Source organism: Micrasema longulum, unplaced genomic scaffold (genome assembly GCF_059751315.1).
Source record: "Micrasema longulum isolate JH-2025_06_02 unplaced genomic scaffold, ASM5975131v1 h1tg000305l, whole genome shotgun sequence".
NCBI classification, from domain to species: domain Eukaryota; kingdom Metazoa; phylum Arthropoda; class Insecta; order Trichoptera; family Brachycentridae; genus Micrasema; species Micrasema longulum.
The window spans coordinates 282,065-301,104 of NW_028277509.1; the positions used below are offsets into that span (position 1 = coordinate 282,065).

The 19,040-nt window shown below is 31.4% G+C and overlaps 2 protein-coding genes across 3 annotated transcripts in view; one reads left to right on the plus strand and one right to left on the minus strand.

Moving 5' to 3' along the window:
• Nucleotides 1-1,736: 1,736 nt before the first annotated feature.
• Nucleotides 1,737-4,997, minus strand: LOC148282693 (thioredoxin domain-containing protein 17-like). Its single transcript, XM_088224698.1, has 3 exons — nucleotides 4,577-4,997; nucleotides 4,379-4,460; nucleotides 1,737-2,347 (listed from the first exon to the last, which is right to left on the minus strand). Exons 1-3 carry the CDS (start codon nucleotides 4,716-4,718, stop codon nucleotides 2,188-2,190), a joined length of 384 nt encoding a protein of 127 aa, XP_088080824.1. The 5' UTR covers nucleotides 4,719-4,997; the 3' UTR covers nucleotides 1,737-2,187.
• Nucleotides 4,998-7,408: 2,411 nt separating this feature from the next.
• Nucleotides 7,409-19,040, plus strand: part of Srrm234 (Serine-arginine repetitive matrix 2/3/4) — a 36,435-nt gene continuing 24,803 nt past the window's right edge. For both annotated transcript variants that reach the window (XM_088224691.1, XM_088224692.1), the window contains exons 1-2: nucleotides 7,409-7,547; nucleotides 7,680-7,933. In XM_088224691.1, the coding sequence (XP_088080817.1) occupies nucleotides 7,695-7,933 (239 nt within the window). In that variant the 5' untranslated portion in view covers nucleotides 7,409-7,547; nucleotides 7,680-7,694. The remainder of the gene's footprint in view (nucleotides 7,548-7,679; nucleotides 7,934-19,040) is intronic.

Below are 19,040 nucleotides of genomic sequence, written 5' to 3' on the forward strand. Positions count from 1 at the left end.
AATTCTTTTGAGAGCCAAATTTATTTTAGTTTTGAAACATTTCTTCCTGAAAGTCAACAAACCTTATTATGTAGCAGAAGATTTGCTTATTCACTCTCCATTGAAAAAAAAAAGAATTGACCATGATAAAGAGCTTAAGCTATTTTTTTTTATTTATCAAAAGCAAACAAAAATTAAAATACAAATTATCAAGTCCTACTGAACTGCATAAAATGCAGTTCAACAGCAGGTCCTTAGAGTTAAGTTCTAATTAAAAAATAAAAATAAAAGAAATATTTGCGTTCTTATGATTTACCCAAATATTTAATTTTGAGGGTCACTTGTAAATAATATAAATATACATAATCTTATCTTAATTGTACAATTATGTTGACAATCTTGATTACCAATTGCAAAGCATTCCATTTTTTTCCGGAAATGTCTATGCGCAAAGTGCTTCTTGGTGAATGATGCAATGGTAAACTTGTATCTCGTGACCGATTTTCGCCATCAAAATAGAAACAAAACCTTTTCTCACTCCGGTAATACTTATTGACCCATCAGTTTAAGAGGATGTTTCTCGGTACATTCAATGTCAATATTTGCAATATCTTTGCCACATGTTTGGCCTTTCAGTGACAACAATCCTAAAAGTTCTTCATTATGACTGATGACAATATAAGCAAAAAGTTAAACGTAGGCTGTGTGAGCCACACTCGAGCCACACGCGAGCCGTGGTTTGCCGATTACTACCCTAGGGGGTTAAATCCAGTCCTTGTCAACAAAAAAAATGAAAAATGAAAAACATTGTTATACATACCTAAATATGTCAAATGATGCACAAGTAGATAAAAGAAATTATTATTTTAAGTATTCTAGACATGTTTTTTTAGTAAAGTTGCCTAAAGCTAGGGTTTCCTAGGACAGCGGTGCCCGTATTTTAACGGCCGTAGTGAATAGTGATGCGGTTGACAGCCGTCGTAACGGTGACTAGAGAGTGGTTTCCTATAAAAATGGGGTTGATAACACCGTTAAAAAATAAAACCACTCTCTATTCACCCCTACGACGGCTGCCTACCGCATCACCGTTCACTACGGCCGTTAAAATACGGGCACCGCTGTCCTAGGAAACCCTAGCTTAATACTTTATTTTTGAATAAAGAATCTTAGGAGAAATTTAATATCATAAGATCCACTTTCTCAAATTTAAGAGAAATGTCACTGTGTATTTTTTATGCGATAAAAATATTGTGACTTTTGGTTGTGTTGTACATACTTATACTTTATATAAAAATTATTATTTTATACTAATTATACAATTTGCTCAAATAAAAGCAAAACTTTTACAAATAAACTCTTATTTATTCAAATTTCCTTTCTTATATTCGTATGTACTTTATTATCTTCTCTTAGTGCCCTGTAAGGCATCCCCAACGTTGGCAATCACTCTGGCAAAGGTATCTCTGTCCTGTGCAGGCCGGAAAATCTGCTCCACAGTCCTGTAGCCAGTACAGTCTCGTATATTACGCAGTCAGGACATCTGTCTTCTTCCAGCCCCTCGGCGACCCTCAATCTTGCCCTTCAAAATCAATTGAAGCAAGTGGGACTTTTGTCCACGCAGTATATGCTCCAGATATGAAATTTTACAAACTTTTATTTTGTATTAATAATTAGTCTTATGTCACAAGTGTAGCGTAATAATGTACGCTGGTAGAACAGCCTTCGACTCAGCTTTTTCAGATGCAATAAGATTACTATTTTAAAAATAATACTTTTTATTACAGTACTACAGTTTTATAAAATATAATATCAATCATTAAAAATTCATATTGAAAGCGTTTTAGGAATGCATTTAGAATATATTTTTAATTGGTTACTTAAATTTTCAAAACGCATAAGAGATTAAAATACAACATTGCTCTATCTCCCATTACAAAATGAGTACAAGAATTATTATGAACTCATAGATAGAAGTAATATTTTTTATTAAAATTTTACCATTCTGTTACATTCCTTGTTTGTAAAAATTTTGCAGATACAAAAATATTAAATTATTCAAAATATGTACATTAATCTTTTGAAGTTATTCATCATTTATATTATAATTCTAAAAATGCATTTCAGCTACATATTAAAAATAACAGAAAGCAGCCAGAGAAACTAATTCATATTCATGATATTTTGGTATAAAATTATTATTTACAATATTTAATTATCGTCAAAATCAGTAAACACCATTTCAACTAGATCTTTGCTGGCGCACTGTTCTCCTTCAAGCCTTTGAGGACCTTTCCATTTCACCAAAGTGGGTATTACCATCAATTTGGTTTTGGGATCCTTACGGAAAGAGCAATTTGGATCCTTCCATCTATAAAAGAAGAACAATATTGCATATTTTAAAATTAATTTATAATTACTAACAAATTTATTTTGGGTTAGTCATTGAAATGCAAAATTCCAACAACCATAAAAAAATTACACAATTTTAATTATAAACATCTGTTCACCTAGTAGTCTAGTGGTTTGCCTACCATCCTATGACACCTGAAGTGTAAGACTGATCATCTTATTAATTTATTTTATTTATTTAACACTTTATATACATGTACATTTTATATAGGTACATATAAATAAAGTAGATTTTAATATTGACGAGTGTATGGTTTCACTAGAAATTATCATACTTTGTATTATAACTATATGATTGCGGACCAAGGACCTAGGAGTGACCTGTGATACCTCATTAACGTTTCATAGTCACATTGTCAATGTGAGTCATTCAGCTTTTAAGATGTTGGGATCTGTGATACATAGTGCTAAACACTTCGCAGAATTGAATACCATCAAACTTTTGTGTACAACTTCAGTGCGCAGCATTCTGGAGAATGGTGCGGTGGTGTGGGGGGCTGAAGAAGCCACTTACTCACTAATACTACGGCGGCCTCCGCGGTGTAGTGGTCAAGACGCTTGACTCACACATGAAAGGTTCTGGGTTTGATTCCCGGTGAGAACACAAAAATTAAAAATGTGATTTTTCTCAAGCCTGGGTGTTCTGTGATGTAATTCACCACTGTAATTAGGCCTCCTGGCCTGTTGTGGTGCAAAAATAAATAAATATCATTACTTCCCATTGCAGTACCCATCATTGTTCCTTTTAGGTATGCTTGGTACCACAAGTTTGCGGGCCAGAAGGAGCATCGCATTGCTTACGATGGCCTTTAAACTTCTGAGGTTAATTTACAATCCCAACATTTTGGAGCGCATAAAATTATTTGTACCGAGCAACTATTTAAGAGCTAGGCAACACAGACCATTTGTTCTTCCAGAATGCCGGACAAATTTACCATTGTTGATGCCTGTAGGGAGAATGATTGGTCTATTGAACAGTCTACTGAAAGAGATGGATTTTTTCCATGCTGGGATTACCAGTTTAAGACTCTTCCTCTCTAACAATGTATCATAATGTGTATTAGTGACTATTTGTCTTTGTTTACTATTGTTTTTATGGACTTTAATAATATGTTGTGCTTTTCTTTATCATGTTTTTGTAGATACCTAATTATATAATCTATGCACATTGTAATTGGCAGTAGTGCTGTATTGTACATTTAAATCTGTACCTCAGAGGCAAACGGATACAAATCCATAATTTGATGAAATGACATTTCGAATTTCGTATCCAGTTTATGATCATGTCCATTGATTTTAAAGAAATGTAAGTCTTATAATGAAAGAACCAACGTTTTAAGATACTGAACATACAAATTGATGCTATAAATTGTAAGAAATCACTTGGAGAAAGTAGATTATATTAAACCCATGTTCTTTTGTTGAACATTTGACATCCCTCTGCCTCTGGGGTACAGAAATAAATAAATGAATATAAGGGCGGGCATATTGTCTTAAGGTAATTTCTTCCTACCTACCGAACCGTTCAGTTTGAGAAAATAAGAAGTATATGAGCATAAGTATTCTAGATAAATTAAAACAGAATATTATAATTTTATACAAAATTTGAAACAAAAATAAACTAAAAATCTACACTATACTGTGTAAAGAAGGGGGGATGGGATGGGAAGAAGAAGGCGAAAGGAAATACTCAAATATTTAGATGGTGACATTTCAATCAAAATTTTAATGTAAATAAAAAAGCGTCTCTTAAAAAAGCGTCGCGTGGATTACCTTTTGGATCTTACATTCATTAGATTAAAAATGATTGAGATTTGCTGTGATTGATATAAAAAGTAGTGCCCTATACATCATTAGGTGCCGGTAAGGAAATCCTAATATGTATGAAGGATATTATAATTAAATAAAAAGGGGAAAATATACATTGGGGTAGCTTAAGTCCTAAATGCAATATGTTGCTGCTAAATTTGAATGAATTCTTAACACTTACGTAGTGCGATCTCCAACTAAAACAGTCACGAAATTGGTATTTGTAGGAGCACTTTCTAATACACATTCAATAACAGGATCAGCTGAAAATATTTTACATCACATTAATCACTACATCGTATGAACTACATGAACCGTTACTAAATACAGAGCGAGAACGCCCATTACTTTTAGTCATTGCCATTTATATTTTTCTAACCTTCAACACAATCGGGGCACCAACTTACTCCATCTACTTTAGATCCGGTAAATAAGAAGTAATAGACATCATCTTTCTTGTCGAGTGATTTAACAAATGAGGAAAATTGTTCGTATCCTTCGACCGTATGATGAATAACCATTTTGCAAATATTTTTCTCAAAATCTTTATATATAAAACTTTGCACACGAACAATTAGAAAATGGTATCAGTCTACGAAATATGGTGATACTTATACAAATACACGAATTTAAGTTGTTATCAGTTGATTGTGGCGTATTATCTCTTAACAACCGGCAGTTCGTCGCCGACTGATTGACTTTTTGACATATTCATTTGACAATTTTGACATGATTTTGACGTTTAAAGATGATCACAATCATAGACAATTTCGGATTATCGAATTGCATGATAGTAATGTACGAAATCGGTATTTTGTGGTTCACTCTGTCAGAAAAATAAATGTTGCATATCAGGATATTCATAATTTTTACATTGGGATTATGAACTATTTACAAAACTGGCGGGTTATTAGTGAAATATTTGAAATTAACAATTGTGATTATTGTATTCAAAATTGAATAAACAGTTTTTTTGTGAGACATTTCTTTTTTTTACCTAATTTTATATATTTGACAATTTCCATACATATACAATATATATACATATAAGGGCTTGCATATTGCCTTTAGGCAATTTCTTCCTACCTACCCAAACCGTTCAGTTTGAGAAAATTAAAAATACATGAACATATTGAATCTTACAATTTTATCCAAAAATTAAAAACAAAGATTAACAAAATAAAAATATATATTTAAAAAATTAACACTTTACTGTGAAGAGTGAGGAGGGGGTGGGAAGGAAAGAAGAAGGATAAAGGAACAATTTAAATATTTAGATAGTGACATTTCAATCTTGACTTAAATGTAAATAAAGAAGGGGCGTCTCTAACATTAGTGTGTAGATTATTCCACAATTGAGCGGCTACTACTGTGAAAGAGGAGGCAAGAAAATAAGAGCGATGACAGGGTATTAAAAGTGTTCTCTCGTTACAAGAACAAAGAGATAGTCCGTGTTGTGAAAGTGGTTAGATGAGCTCTCTCAGATAAACAGGCGAAGTGGGATTATTTAAAATATTGTGAAGAAGTGATAGAATGTGAATGTTTCTTCTATGCCTGATACTGAGCCAGTGTAGTTGCGTGCGATACTCGGTTATGTGGTCAAATTTGCGAAGATCAAAGAAATAACGAATACAAATATTCTGCAATTGTTCTAACTTATCAAGTAATTCAGAGTTAGCATCTGGATAGCATACATCCGCATAGTCAAGGAGTGGAAGAAATAAGCTCTTGACTAATGTTTGCTTAACATTAATTGGTAAGAAATTCTGTAATCTTTTAAGTGAGCGCAAACTGGTATAAAGTTTACGACTAACTTGGTTAACCTGATCGTGCCACCCTAAATGCTTATGAATGATAATACCTAAGTTTTTGACTGAAGTCATGAATGGAATTTCTGAACCATCTATTTTAAATAGAAAGTGTGGAAAAAATCACTTTTGAATACATTTGTTTACTACCAACAAGTACGATTTGGATTTTTGTTGGATTTATGAGAAGTCCATGTTTTTTTGTCCGTGAAGAGATATGCTCGAGTGCAAGTGATATTACTCTATGTGTTCCAACAATGTCGACGGGTTCGAAATGAATATACAATTGCAAATCATCGGCATATAAATGGTACGAACATCTAAGAAGTTCATTCGTTTTGAGTATATATTTTTAGAAGTTCTTTCAATAAAATCCACGTGGTTTTCGAATTGTATACGTAAATGATTTCTAAAATAAAATATTTAAAAAAGCCAGCCAATGAAAAATTAATGAGAAACTTTGTTAATCCAAAACTTCCATACGCTCTTCTCTAAAATATTTTCCATCTCTGCTTTTATATGTTAAGTAGAAAAAGCAATAAAAAAACGTTGAAAAGAATTTCGTAAAAATATTTATTTTGAATGTACTTTAAATCACAGGGATTCATGAACAGTACTAAATTAATATTTTTTGTAAGAAGTAGTGAATCATTGAATAATAGAAAGTAAAAAACTCGGCGACCGTCTAAATAAATTACTTCTTTTTATTTTAAACGTACTATTTCTAATATATATATATATATATATATATATATATATATATATATATATATATATATATATATATATATATATATTAATTAAATGTTATTCTTCTTTTGTTGATTTGGACATAAAGAGATAATGGACAGCTAAATAACTATCTTCTAAAAATATTTATGGTGCGAATTTTGATGGATGCAGGAATAGAGGAAGATCGAGAAACACATGACATCATCAAATCGCCAACAAGCCACAGAAAGTGGCTTGGTGGGATTTAAATTAATGTAAAAAAATATATATATATTATATCACACTGAAAATGTAAAAAAAATATATTAATGTAAATAATAAAAAAACAAATACCTGAAGATGGACATGTAAAAAATTAGAATAGTTGATGTGAGTGCACGAAAAGATGCATGCATTTAGAGGAAGTGAGTTCTGCATACAAATACAGAGTTATATGGAGTTCTATTCTTTCTGCTCACCCCTGCGTGGAAATGGCGTGATGGTTTTATTATTTTTTATTTCTGACTTTAGAGTCCTCATAAAATCAAAATAACGTGTTTGTTGATTCGTTAATTTTTATGTGGCAAAAATATATTATTATGTTTAAAAAGTTCTTACCTTATTTGTTTTTGTGTCGATAACGATAATACCGATATTTTAAAATGGACATTACTACGGATTAAATTTTGCCTATGGTTCTTTCACCAACATGGCCGAGTCGGATGTTCTTCCGTCGTCGGCTGTATCTTTTACGATTTATTGTAATATTTCGAATTAAATTGAATGGAGACTAATATGCAATAATTCAACAAAAAACATTTTTTCAAAGAGGTAAGCTTAAAGATCAGTGTCATATTTGAAGTTCACTCATTAAAATGGGGAAAAAAATATTGATTGCTGTGCAAAGAATAAAAGTAAATAAAATAATAAATAGACCACTACCATACATTTCTTAAATTTTAGACTTAATCTGTCATAATGTACAACGGCATCGGTTTACAAACACCCCGTGGATCCGGTACTAATGGTCATGTCCAAAGAAATTGGGCTGTCGTCAGAAAAACTAAAGATAGAGTCAACTACAAAACTGAAGATGAAATTGCACAGTTGGATTCTGCTTCAAATAAGCAGCCAAACAAGGAGATCTTGGACCATGAAAGGAAGCGAAAAATCGAAGTGAAATGCGCAGAACTTGAAGATGTCTTGGAACAGCAAGGGTAAGTTTGGGGCAGTGTTATAAATTATAATTAAGCCTTCTTTCATTCCTTGCTCATTATCATCAATTATTAAAAATTAACATATCTTTCTTCCTCTCTCAATTCCTGCTTTAATAAGTTTGAAAACCACACAAAACTTATATTTATACTTAATTTTATTCAATCAAATTTTCATATGAAGTTTTTTATGTCTTGATCTAATTCCTTATTTGAGTAGTCTTTTTCACCCTCCCTACCTTTACTCGGCAATGTATGCCCCCTTTAATTAGTCAATTTGGGTTTATTGCATCTCTATAGGTTCAATGTTGTAGATTTTAAATTCTTAATATCTAATTAATTAATTTAAGGTTATCAGTCATATTTGTTTTATTTTTTACAGTTGGTAATGTTAATTTATTTTATTTAAGAAATATTAAGATTCTTATGTTGTTTATTACTGTGTTGTCTCAACGATACATTTTATTTTTATTTATTCGACATTTGTAATCCGGATTACTTTACTGGTTGTTTAACCCATTACGTAAGCTGCTAAATGGCAACAATTACAAAAAAAAGGTCCATAATATCTTAAGACAAGATTTTACGCAAAAAATACATGTATAAAATATTAAAGATACAGCAAACTTAATCCCTCTACTGCTACAACTATTAATCGCCTTAGAGAGTACTTTTAAATTCAACGTAACTAGCACTATATTTTTTTTAAAACATACAAATCTCTTTTTACAGTGTTTGTGGCAAAAAATTACTTTGTCTACAAATTTCCCAAAGTTTGTCCACACATTTCCCATGACGCCAGATTCTTTGCCCAAAAGCATTAATACTTTATTTATTCTTTTATCGGCCCAAGTGCCAGGTATTGCACTTAATTTCATTGATACGGCAGCCCGTTGGCGGGGGCGTCTGGTCTAAAACCGGACATCTTGCAGCACCAATTGGGACTCACAACCAACTTATTAAAATATCTTCTTCTCACTGCCCCTCTATCCCGGTTTATCAAGGGTCAAGCCTCCTCGTACGGAGGCGCTAGAATCTTCTGTCCTGGGTTGTCATAACGGGAACATCTTTTACCGCCAATTCGTCAATATTAGACCACCATGTTGCTGGAGTTATGGCTCTACCTCTAGGTTTACCTGCTAAATTGAAATATCAACTAGTCAAATTCTACAGCTAGAATTATAAAAAGCAATATCATGTGTTTTGAACATGCCGGTATTAGTTGCAAGTCTAAATATATATATTGGCACGTTAATAATGTAAAACTTTAAGAAATAAACATTGCAGAGGATATGTTGTTTGTTTTTTTTTTGTCTTTTTAGGGGTTCGGTCATGATATTCAAAAGATTGAGAAATAGTGATTTAACCCATATGGTAGTGCTGACTAGTAGTTCTGTCACTTTACTACTTAACTGCAGTTCTATGGCTTCCTATACCTGATTTGTGTGACATTGTTGCATTGTATGTAGACTTAAAACAGTTTCTATTACAAATACCTCATTGTTTTAACTAGGTAGCTCAAATTACGAGCAATCTGGTAATAACTTTAATTTTTTTATAGGCGGCGAGTAGTGGCTAAGCCACTTGCCTCATGCACGGATAGTTCGATTCCTATTAAGATCACAGTAGTTAAGTGTAGTGTTTCTCAAGCCTGTGCCCTGAAATTACCACTGTGATTCGGCAGCTATGCCTCTAATGGTGCAAAAAAAATATTTAAAAAAATATGAACATTTAAATTCTAACATTTTTTTATGCACTTCCGAGAAATTTATTCTTTATGTTTATATTTCCCTCTCCTAGAACAAGAATTGTCCCTTTTAAACATTACTTAAATATTAAGTACCTACATGCTATATTGATACAACTGTAACAAAAAACATTGTATTATATGTAAAATACCCTCATATTTTCATCATATCAATGTTGGAAAGAATAAAGTAACAGTAACAAGTATTTATAAAGTACCTTTAGGTCTAGATTCTAGATGATCAAAGATAGTCCGTGATTACTTTAACTATTCAATGACAGCTCGCAAGCTCTGTAAATGCCGAGACCTTCATATCCCTTTTCAAAGAAGGTTTCCACCCAAACAAAGCAGTGCTCTAAGATATTTTATTTTTGTTGATAACACATAAAAATGTTTGTGCTTGCTTATTGATAAGCTTATTACACATAGATACTTAGAAAAATAAATAAACTACAATGTTTAATGTGTTTTTCCATGAGACAGATGTAGCAAATTTACTAGAATTAGATTTTTTTATTGTTTATCAATAATACATTTAAAAAAAATGCATATGTTTATTCAGTAAATTATTGTAAAAACAATAATTAAAAACCTAAATTATATAGAAACGTATAGGGAATATGGTAGTCTGGACATTTACAGGCCGTATGGCCTGTTATTGACTTTTGGGGATCACATTTTACTCACTGTGTAAATATATTCACCACGTATCATATTAGAGGGAACGAGAGCGAAATACAATTTTAATTGTGTTAAGAGTGATATGGATATATGACGAACGAACGAACTTACGAAACGAAATTGTGACAGAATAAGCTTTGTGAATCGACTCCATGTACTCGGCAATAACGATTCTGACATTGCTGATATTTTTAACATTAAGTATAGTTTATACATATCGAATCTATTGAATTATTTTAAAGATGGTGAGCGGTAACTTACATTTGTTAAGCTATAGTATATATATATATAATATATATTACCCATAACATATATTTCTAATTTTATTTTGCCTTCTATTTACTTTTTTTTCTACGTTTTGTGAATATATATGATGTATTTTTTAACACATAAAAAAATAATTTTTTTCTCTTTAACTTGGTATAATTATATTTTGTAATTTTTTTTTTAATATAATTTTTTTTCAATGTTATGATTAAAGATATACTTGTCCTTTTTTTAAATGTAAGTTTTCCAACTTTTAAATTTTTATATGCATTTAAATGACTTATTTCATGCACAATATGTTAGCGTGTACATTGTATGACACCACTTTGTTATAATATTTTTATATAAACTTTTTATGATATATTATTTGAAGTGTTTATTTTTACACACTATGTGTTCTTTGTACTGTAAAAGAAACTGCGTGGCGTGATATTAATTAATAAATATATTTCGCTCTTTGGCTCCAAAAGTTCTAATTTTGCTAACTGCAAAAATAGTGGATTTAACTGTCAATAATAATTGTATTTTGTATGCTGGGGTGGTATTCCAAACGCTCTCGCGGCCGTATTATATCTCGTGTATTTACCTACAAAATTCACCAGAAACACTGTCTTCTCGTACCGCGAGAGCGGTTCAGAATAGCACTCCTGATGATGCCTTGCTTCTTGCTCGTAACAAAGAGGACCTGAAATTCTTACTAACAAAAGTCTACGGTGCATGCGAGGGGAGCGATTTGCTGATGAATGTCGATAAATCGAATGTGATGGATTTCTAAAGAAATATAAGTATCACTTACTGTGAGATCATTGTGAATTGAAACAGGTGGAAGAATTTGTGTGCCTGGAAAGTATGTTTACTAGGGGTAGAATGACTGAGAAAGATAATGAAAGGAGGGTGATTGCCGGGAACAGAATGAACGGTGCACTTAAGGCTGTAGTCTGGTAAAACGAATACAAAATCATACTATTTTGCCATTTTAAAACGAATGTTTTTTTTTTAATTACGCAATAATAAAAAAATAAAAAAACATAAATTAGATAAAAACAATATTTTTTAAAGGTATTTCTGTTAAAAATATACTAATCGCTTTCGGTAATGGCTGGTCTGAAAGTCACAAAAAAGTCAATAATATATTGTTTTAAATGGAATATTTCAACCAGAATAATCTTCTTTTTTTCAAAAAAAGATAATTCAATTCTATAAAAAAAGGTTTCATCTAAAGTATTTCAATATTTTTTTTGTCAAGTATTACCGAAGGCATAATTTAAGTAGAAATAAAAGAAAATGTCACAAAAATGTATGTGATTTAAAATGCTTGTACTTTTTTCAAAAACAAAAAATTATAATTTGGCCCCGGCCACTTTTATGTTCAATTTATTATCTTTAAATTATTACAACAAATTTTAGTTCAATACGTCTTTTTTGAGATCCCAGATACCTAAGTTTAGTCTAAATTTGAAGTGGCGTAATCTGCCGGTCTAGAAGTAATTCGGTAGTCTGATGGCAGAAGGGACCATCTGTAATTTTCAAAAATGTTCAGGAGAGCTGAAATAAGACTTAATTTCATGACTTTAATCCACAAACTAAAATATTGTCGAGTTATTTTTCAATGATAAAATACCATTCTAACTAATGCTTTTTTTTATTTTTTCCACGTGTATTTACTGAAATAGTAATTTAAACGTTTGAAAACTATAACACAGAAAAAAATACAGATGGTCCCTTCTGCCATCCGACTACCGAATTATATTTTAGTTACATAAAACTTTTAAGTATATTTTTTAACAGAAATATCTTTAAAAATATTATTTTTATCTAATTTATGTTTTTTTATTGCGCAATTTAAAAAAAACATTCGTTTTAAAATGGCAAAATCGTATGATTTCCTAATTTTGCGTTCGTTTTACCAGACTACAGCCTTAAATCAACCTCGACAAATAAATGTTTGTCGCAGGAGGCAAAATTAGCAGTTCAAGTTCTGGAGCCGACCCTTATGTACGGGGGCGAAGCATTGAATTGGAAAAACAAGGATGAAACTAGGCTGAAAGCTGTCGATATGCGATCTCTCAGGCGAATGTGTAATAAAACTGCACGATAGGTGCACAAATGTCGAGATTCGTACATTATGTAAGGCTGAGATAGGCACTATCGACAAAACCAAAAATGGAGTTCTGCGTTGATTAGGACACGTGGATCAGATGGACAGTGAAAGAGCGGCTAATTTTTTTATGATGCGAATGATAATGGATGCAGAAATCTAGGACGTGACCAAATTCAACAAATGCTTTAAGATGGACATGTCAAAAGAAGATGTATAAATGTAAAGGAAGCGAGATCTGTATGTTAAGACAATGATATGGCGTTCCATCCTCTCTGTCTGCCCTTACGGAAAATGGCGTGATGGTTTTTTTGTTTGTTAATAATTTATCGATTTTTATATCCTCATTAAAAATCTATTCAAACATTATGTATGATTAAATATCATTTGGGAACATAAGTTAATTTCAAATTAAGCGTAAAATTACTTTGCTTGCCAGAAATGAAACCTCCCTAACAATCATTTCATTTAAAATGAAAGACAATTTATAATCTAGTTTCTATCGTGTATAGCAAAATTCGTATTATCTTGGACGGTTGCCAAAAGTTTAAATGGACTAGGTATTCTTAACGCGCAACTTACTTTTTAAGGGCTTTAAATTCATGAGCCATAACCACGTGGGTGGTTAGTGGCAAAAACCATATTTAGAATTAGGAAACTTAAATTTACTTAAATTTCCTAGTACTTATCATAAACAAGTGTCAATAATTGTTGTGAGTTTTTACCATTTCATTTTTTACGTGTAATCTAAATGTGATTTTTTAAAACATTTAAGTTTGTAAATGAAAATTCTTGATGGAAGTTCATTGTAATTTATTATATAAATAAAACACGAGTGATACTTTAATCCACAAATTTGGAATATCCAGTGACCGGTTTCATCGCTTTCGCGACATCTTTTTTAATAAAGATACCAGTCTCGAAGATGTCGCGAAAGCGATGAAACCGGTCACTGGATATTCCAAATTTGTGGATTAAAGTATCACTCGTGTTTTATTTATGTAATAAAAAGTGATTTTTTAACATAAAAAATCAAATATTAGTATTTAACAATAATAAAATATTCGTTAAAATTAAAAATGGCTAGAAAAATGGAAAATGTGCCTTGAAGGAAAATTGAAAAAAACTATGATAAATATATTGCATCATTGTAATTCACAAAATTCTAAAGCCAAGTTTACATTCCCGTAAATTATGTAGATTTCGCCGCCAAATAAGTAAATCAGAGCCACTCAACCGAGCAGCTAGGCTGTTCATTAAATGCCGGCATTCAACTGAATGGCTAGGCTATCCGTTGAATGAACTTTAACGAAAGGGCTAAACGTCGCTAAGCCTCTTTGATTTTAAAACAACAATTATTTTTTAATTAATTTTATTATTTGATGTTAGGGTAGGTTAGGATAGGTTGGGTTAAGTTTAATTATATATCAAGGTTTTTTTTACTTAAGTCAATCCTTAACTTCACTTAATAAGTTAAGTAATAAAACTATTTTTTTATTCATTATTAAACTTAACCCAACCTAACCCGGCGGCTTTTGGTTCGGCCGTTTCCTAAGGGCTAGCTTTCAACCAGCCAACATGTTGAACGTTGAGCTATCTTAATTTAATCAACGAACGGCCTAGCCATTCAGTGAATGCTGACATTTAATGAATAGCCTGGCCGCCCAGTTGAGTGGCGGATTTAACTATTTGGCGGCGACATAGACACAGTGACTAGTGTCGGAAGATAACCTAAGGAAAATAAGTTGGGGAAAAAAGCGGACTATACCGAGAGCAGAACAGTTAGACGAATTAATTCAAAATCAAAACGAATTTCAGATTTACAATTATTGAGATAAGTGTAAAGGTCAAACGAATAAAAAATTAAATAAAAAATTGTCGTGGGATTTGATCTTACTACTGTTTTAAAAAATCATTAAAGTTTTAAATATTTTTTTAACAATTTTAATTCTCATCCCGTTAATCTATAGGTACATATCATGTACTAGTATTCTAATGTCTACTACATTTTAATTAAAATTTAACATGCTTAAAGTATGTTATCAGCCTCCCACTTCAAGGAAGTGCACAATAAAATTAATAATAAGCACATTTAGCACATTACGCAATCAGCTGTGATGGTTTGTCATTTCTATACTCGGGCCCGTATCATAAAATTACGCGGTGGATAAGGTGCATTCCATGACGTCATGTGTACAAGGTAACTGATGAATAATCTACCCCTAACGCGTGTCACTGTCACACAATCCCCACTCCTTAAAAAAATATGGTGGAAAAAAATCGATTTTTTTTCCCCCTTTGAACTACAGTTCCGTTTAGTTATTATTACTTGCTCCCCTCGTTTGACGCGTGCTGAGTTGGGATCGATATACGATACACCCATGCACCCATGCATTTCCATGTGATAAACTATGCTATGTATGCCCCCCCTTTATTACACAAATACTCATTTCTATTTACTGCACCCAGTCGTCTAACACCACCCTTGTATGCAGTCAGATTCCACATCTCCTACCTACAAAACGCGAAATTTACTTTTTAGATATTTAAGTTATTTTTTCATTCATTCGGCAATCGAGTACCTACCGTATTTTACGAAAATGCCAAAATGAGTTGTGTGCATATTTGGAAACCAAATTTCTACGGTTAATTTAAATGTTTGATGTTCTTTTATTTTCAAATCGAACGACTCATATTCACTTGTTTTCGTGAAGGTTTTTTTTCTAAAGTGACATTCTATTGGATTTTGTAAAATGTTTCCGAGAAAAGTGTTCGAAAGTTATGTGACCGAATTTAAATTTTCGTGTGCGTGCATTTACGATGCATTATAAACATAAAATTATGTGTTTTTAATTGGAAACATTAATTGGAGTCTTAGCCGTGTTAAAATCCCCTAGAAAATTATTATTTAATATTAATTACTTCAAGTTGAACTTTTTTTTAAGTTGAAAAGTTTTTCCAGTACTCGTAATCATGCTGAGTGTTGCGACATCTTATTACAGGTATTTTTTTTTACACTGTTTTAGATTTAATTTAATTGTACTCAATAAATGTGAAATAAATATATTGTGAATAAAATTGAAAAAATATTTGATTATTTATTCATAACATTGTAAATTTTCGACCGGAGCGGTTTTTATAATTTCTGGAAGGGTTTTTCGGGTTTTTTTTGTAACTCTTTTTTCAAATATTTTACTTGCACGCATAAAATAATCAGCTTCGTAACATCATTGGAAGCTAAAAAAGTTTTGACCTAAAATGCAGAATTTATGTTTGAGCGAGTCAGACTTGAACTTAAATTAAAAATCTAAAAAGGCAATTTCTTCGTTTTTGCTTAGTTTTTGCTTTTTTAAAGCTTTTGTTATAATAATAATTAGTTGCTGCACATCGATAGGGACGAGGTTGTCAATCTTTTAAAGTTCGAGATTAGCGGAAATTGACTAATCTGCTTTCCTTTCATACTTTTATTTGCTTTTTATATATCATGATATTTTTATGTTTTTTCACCTTGTATTTTTGTTTATTATTTAATTTAGTACTAACTGTTATTTGGCATATTATTTATTACTCTCATTTCTTACTGCAGTATAGACACAGTGAGTTTTTAGGAACCATATCTTGATTATCATTTCAATTATGTTTTTATATATATTTTTTCTATTGATTCAATGGTACTATTATTTTGTATATTTTATCTGATTATAAGTTTTTTTACATTGTTTTCTTTAAATTTTTATTATATATACTTTGTTTTTCTGGATTGTTTTTCTATTGCATCACGAAGTCATTTTAATTGAATTAATTTTACGTATTTTTTATTGTTAATTCTTAAGGCTTGACACGGGCACAGTCTAAAAAGCCTTAATAAGTTCATTAATATTTAAACACTCGTCTAAATAAATAAATTCATAAAAGTAGTACTTAAAAGGCTATTATTCGCTGAAATCAGCCTTCAAATATACCGAGGTAGAAAATTCCTGTCATTTTCACCTTGTATTTACTGCTACTCACAGGTTATATTATAACGGTTATTTTTTGTTAGTTTACACACTTTCTATCATAATTATCGTAAGTAATAGTATAGGTATACTTAAATAAACATGATAATTTGGTTGGAAGAAATTGCCATTTGGCAATAAGCCCGCCAATGTACAAATAACATTATGTACAAAAGTTAAATAAATAAATAATTCATAGAACGATAGATTGAAATTATGTTCCGAAAAATGAGCGTTGTCGCGTCAACATCGCCGTGCAAAACGCGTTGTACAGTAAAAAAGACTAACTTTCTATGCCAGTTTACTGTGAATTCAAAGGTGTATGTTGCGCCTTTTTATGCTGCTTCACATTTACTGACTGCATGTTGAGTTCCGTATCTAAAGTTAAATGGAACACATGACAGGTGCTTAGTGCTACATCTAGTGCATACATATATATCAATGTTCTAAAATAGTATATTTTTCGGAGACCAACTACTGTCAGGGTCGAAGTTTTTGACGGGAGCAGTAAGGGGTGCCGGAGGGGTAGAAATCCCCGCGCCCGCGTTTCACACCCGATGAACCCATACCTTTAGTGCGATTTATTCCGCTTCAATGTGTGTGATTGATATTTTGGTTTTTAGTCAAATACGCACCAAAATTCTCGCAACTGAGCAAACGATTGTTATTTATTTGTTACTGATTTTTTTATCTTTGTCAAAACACTTAAGTATTTTTTTTTGCGCTAAAACAGGCCAGGAGGCCCAATTACTGTGGTGAATTACAACATAGAACACCCAAGTCAGAAAAATTACATTAAATTTTTGGGTTATCTCCGGGAATCGAACTTGAAACCTTTCGTGGGTGGGTAAAGTATCTTAACCATTACTCCACGGAGGTTGCAAAACAATTAAAACGAGATATATACACATATGTATACATATTACGCTGTAGATTTATTTATCAAAATAATATGCTTATTCAACTTATTCATCATCATCATTCCCTTTCCGCATATAATGGTGCATAGGGCACTGCATTGGTTCACCAATCGCAGCGTATCTTGATCGTTTTTGTTGCATGAAGGTAAGATTATCAATTTTACGCTTCAGGTACCAATCCAGGGACTATGAAATATTCTAGTGTGAAAACACCCTTTTAATTTCATATCAACCATGTCGGGAATCGAACCCGAGATATCTTTCATGGTAGGTATTCGCACTGACCATTACACCACGAGGCCGACAAAAGGTACTTCAATGAACTTATGTATAAGATACTAATTTAGGTACTTTAATGAACGGAAAATGTTTACGGACAGCGAAGTCACCTGTTCATAGGACCAAGAGTCTTCAAAGGCTTTCCGCAGAAGCTCAGGGAATCAAAATATTTAAAAATAGAAATAAAAATATGGATTATGGACCTACCAGAGCAGTTAATGAAAGATTTAATTTATAATCTGTCTAAACTAGTAAACAACGTCGTAGACTGCCCTTTACTTACAAGTTCTTTAGAATATCTTATACCCAACAGAACAAGACTCCATACTACATTTAATTTGCCAGTACCTAGGACTAACTCAAGGAAAAACGTATTTTTCTTTAGAGCATGTCATTATTATAATACTGTGCTCTCCGGTCACCCAGACATTTTTCATCTCTCCTAATATAGATAATAGTTTAATAATCCACAATATAGAAAATTCCTTATAGGCAGTACACCCGTTTAGTTTTACGATGTCATTAATTATGTATGTATTCGTATGTTCATTATTATATTTTTGTACCTTTTACTTTATTTTTATATAACTTTTTGCTTTTCCTATTCTTTAAATTTAAATTTATCTTGTGTCTATTAACTTTATTTATATAACTGTATATAAGTATGTGTATTTTTATTTTATTTGCGACTTCTAAGTGCCTAACAATTGTTAATTGCTTTTTTTTTATGCCGATAATGTACTTAATCAATATCTTACACCACTGTGGAAAATTTTTATTGACTGTTTTCACAATTTTCGTTCATATGTAATCTTATTTTCTGCATACAATATATATATATTTTTTATTTTATTCATTTGGATAACCAACAGCTATAATTATCTCATATTTATATAACAAAACAAATAACAAATAAGCCAATTACAGGTTTTCACAAGTAGCATCACAGTAAGTTAAAAAAGATTCTCGAACATAAAATGAATAGTAATTAAATCTAAATTTAAAAGAAAAGAAAAAATACTACGAGTTATTTCGAAAGCAAACGCCGTACGTCATTAAGATTATTTGCAAATAAATCTATGTTAAATGATTTATTTATTACATTAAAATTATTAAAAGT